We start from the raw sequence: 2,882 nt of genomic DNA on the forward strand, positions 1-2,882 counted from the left end.
CTCAGCCTACTTTTTCAGGCTAAAGATGGAGCACAGCTGGGAGCTACCGTTTTTGTGTCCAAGCACTTTTCTTATTTTCTCTTTCCTTATTAAAAAAAAAAAGTACAGCCAAGAACTCCAAATCAAGGCCTTTATTGAGGACAGTGGTGGGATTTGTTGGTATAAAGTGCCACCAGGGGCATTGAGTGAGTGTCCAGTGTCCAGTGCCTCAGAGACACACCCTAGAGCACAGTCCAAAAGAGTCAAACAGTGTCACTATGGAGTCCAGGGATCAGTGACAAACCATTTCAGGGGTAGAAAGAGGCAAACTGAGGTAGCACGAGGGAGGAGGACTTCTCGGTGTATGGGAAGGGCAGGGCGGCAGAGGCAGCAGGTGCTCACGGTGCCTCGCAGTGCCACTGTTCCAGCCTGTCAGAGCAGAGTGGTTTGTGGGCCAACCTGACAATGGAGAAAGGGGAACTGTGAGCTGGCTGACTGGGTCTTGGCTGGAGTTGTAGATGAAGCTAGCTTCATCCTCAGGAGAGCCAAGGTGGGTGGAAAGCACAGAAAGATTTTCCTAGACAGATTGTAGCGGCTACTAGGTCATCTAGAAGAGCAGGGCTCATTTTCTAAATCCAAGAAAGGTGTAAGGTAGTTGTAGCCCAAGATATGCAATGATACCAATGGCCTGCTTTAGGGTATAAATTTAAAGAAGTGGTGCTAGAAACTCATGGCCAGGAAAAAAGAAGTCTGGGATGTTTCATTAGAAAAATTTGTCCACACAAGATCACAGCAAGGAAGGCTTAAAAATGGAAACGTGCATCTGCTAGATGACTTTTGTCTTGGGCACTATATTCTAGATTAGATAGCCAGGAGATAGAGGAAAGAGTGATGATGGATCAAGGGGGTAGGAGGAAGAGGAGTGAGAAAAACAGAAAACAAAAGTAGGATTCACCAGTGATCAATTCCTTTGATGTCCAGGATCTTCTTGGCACACATTATGTCATCAGTAAGGTCATCATCCAGGAGCTCTGGCAGGAGTTGTAAGGAAAGGAAGGAGAGCTAAGAGGTGTTACCCAGAGAGATAATGAGCTCCCCTACCTCCTGGGTCTCATTCTTCTCTAATGAAGGATGATGCCTGGAAGCTTTCTACATGAAGGGTTGACATAGTAATGGCTACCCATGAGTAAGGACTTCCTTCAGTTTCCTGGGACATCTCTGGAGAAATCAGCTCTATCCACTGAGAACCAGAAAACAGAGAGCATCTGACTTCAACACTCCCAGAGAGTCCACTTCTGAACTTCATGATATTTGGTCTGAGTCTTTGGTGATCATGAAAAAACCAAATATCTTCTTACATAGCCATGTTACTCTCCATCACAGAAGGTGGATGGATTCTAGCCAGTTGTAACCCTGGAGCTGGAGGTACGCCTGACCCCAAAAAAGAGATTACCCCAGGGGAAAGCCTCCCAAAAACCTGGAAAATGGTAAGAGTCTACTTACTGTCACATGAAATACCACAAATGCTCTTTGACTGAACATTCCGGCTGCTTGCACAGAAATCTTTATCACTTATCTGGAAGAGTCCATACTCTGTGTTTTTATTATTTTTTACTTTGGCTTGTGTGTCATACCCACTGACATGAAATATGATGCAGGTCCCTGAGGAGAAAGAGCAGGCATCTAGATCAGCGCAGTGAGGACCTGCAGCTCCCAGACAAGAAAAAACAAACTTCTAGCCAAGCAAAGCACAGAATATCTTAATGAGTTGAAGATAGTTTCCAAATGGATCAGACATTGGCAGAAAGATTGGAGAATAAATTGAATAAAAGAGTAGACAATAGCTGAGAATATCAGAAAATTGTTAGATAACTAAGCGAAAGTGAAGGAGAGGAGGAATGGACTGGGAGAGACCTCCGGGGAGTGGATGGGATGAGGGAAGAGAAAACTCACATTCAGGCAGGGTGACGTTTCGGTAGCCAGCAAGGTCGCGCAGCTCATGAGACAGTGCACATTTCGTGAGTTGCTTGGCCTGAACGGCAGGAAACAGGATGCTAACCAGAAACAGCGGGAAGAGAGACATTGCTGCAGCTGCCCCTATGGACCTGAGATGGGGACACCACTCGGCTGCAGCTCCTTTTATTCACAGAGAGACCTTCAGGAACACTGGCGCCAAGCCCTCTGTCCAGGAAGAGGATGGAGACAGACTAGTCACGCCAAGGCAGACACACTGAGTTTGCCAGCTTCCTGCCATAATGTCACCCCACTTTCCTTCCCCTTCCCCAACATCTAGTCAATACTGAGAATTGTTCTCACCTATGCTAAGTTCCAAGCATAATTCTACTTCCCCCTTGGCTTCGATTACATCTTTGTTTCTTGTGGGGATAGTTCTAGGAAGCAGTATTCAAGGAGCAAAGGGATCTTCAGGGCCAACACAAATGAGGCACTCATAAAATACAATAAAGGTGCCTAGCCAATCTGTTCTCCCCGCCCCTTACAGAATGTGGAAAGGGAGTGTATGTCATCACATCCAGGATCAGAGCTGGCACCTGTCTAGCCAAACCAGATGAGGAACAACATCCAGGGAGAAGCCCTTGATATGGTGGTTTGTGGCTGAGGAGCTGAAGAGGCTATCGGAAAATGCTTTTTGAGTAGAAAGAACCAATACAGTGAAAATGGCCATACTCTCAAAACCGTTATACAGATTTAATGCAATCCCAACCAAAATTCCAACAGCATATCTCACAGAATTAGGGAAATCAATCCTAAAATTCATTTGGAAAAGAAGAGACCTAAAATAGCAAAAACAATCATGCACAACAAAGGTAAGACAGCACTTGAAATTATACTACAAGCTACTATGATAAAAACAGAATGGGCTCTTTCCCATCTTGCAAGATGGC

The 2,882-nt window shown here is 45.3% G+C and overlaps 1 protein-coding gene and 1 pseudogene across 1 annotated transcript; one reads left to right on the forward strand and one right to left on the reverse strand.

The window, feature by feature from the left end:
- Positions 1-377: 377 nt before the first annotated feature.
- Positions 378-2,062, reverse strand: Lalba (lactalbumin alpha). Its single transcript, XM_004638662.2, has 4 exons — positions 1,933-2,062; positions 1,483-1,641; positions 935-1,010; positions 378-438 (listed from the first exon to the last, which is right to left on the reverse strand). The coding sequence occupies exons 1-4, from the start codon at positions 2,060-2,062 to the stop codon at positions 378-380; spliced, it is 426 nt and encodes a 141-aa protein (XP_004638719.2).
- Positions 2,063-2,791: 729 nt separating this feature from the next.
- LOC101565659 overlaps positions 2,792-2,882 on the forward strand; it is a 30,722-nt pseudogene continuing 30,631 nt past the window's right edge.

Source organism: Octodon degus, unplaced genomic scaffold (assembly GCF_000260255.1).
Source record: "Octodon degus isolate 3935 unplaced genomic scaffold, OctDeg1.0 scaffold00100, whole genome shotgun sequence".
Lineage (NCBI taxonomy): Eukaryota > Metazoa > Chordata > Mammalia > Rodentia > Octodontidae > Octodon > Octodon degus.

Coding starts and splice junctions, on each gene's coding strand:
- Lalba (XM_004638662.2), bottom strand. CDS start 2,062: ATGTCTCTCTTCCCGCTGTTTCTGGTTAGCATCCTGTTTCCTGCCGTT. Junction 1,642..1,932: donor AAACGTCACCCTGCCTGAAT/GTGAGTTTTCTC, acceptor CTTTCTCCTCAG/GGACCTGCATCATATTTCAT. Junction 439..934: donor ATCAAAGGAATTGATCACTG/GTGAATCCTACT, acceptor CTCCATTGTCAG/GTTGGCCCACAAACCACTCT.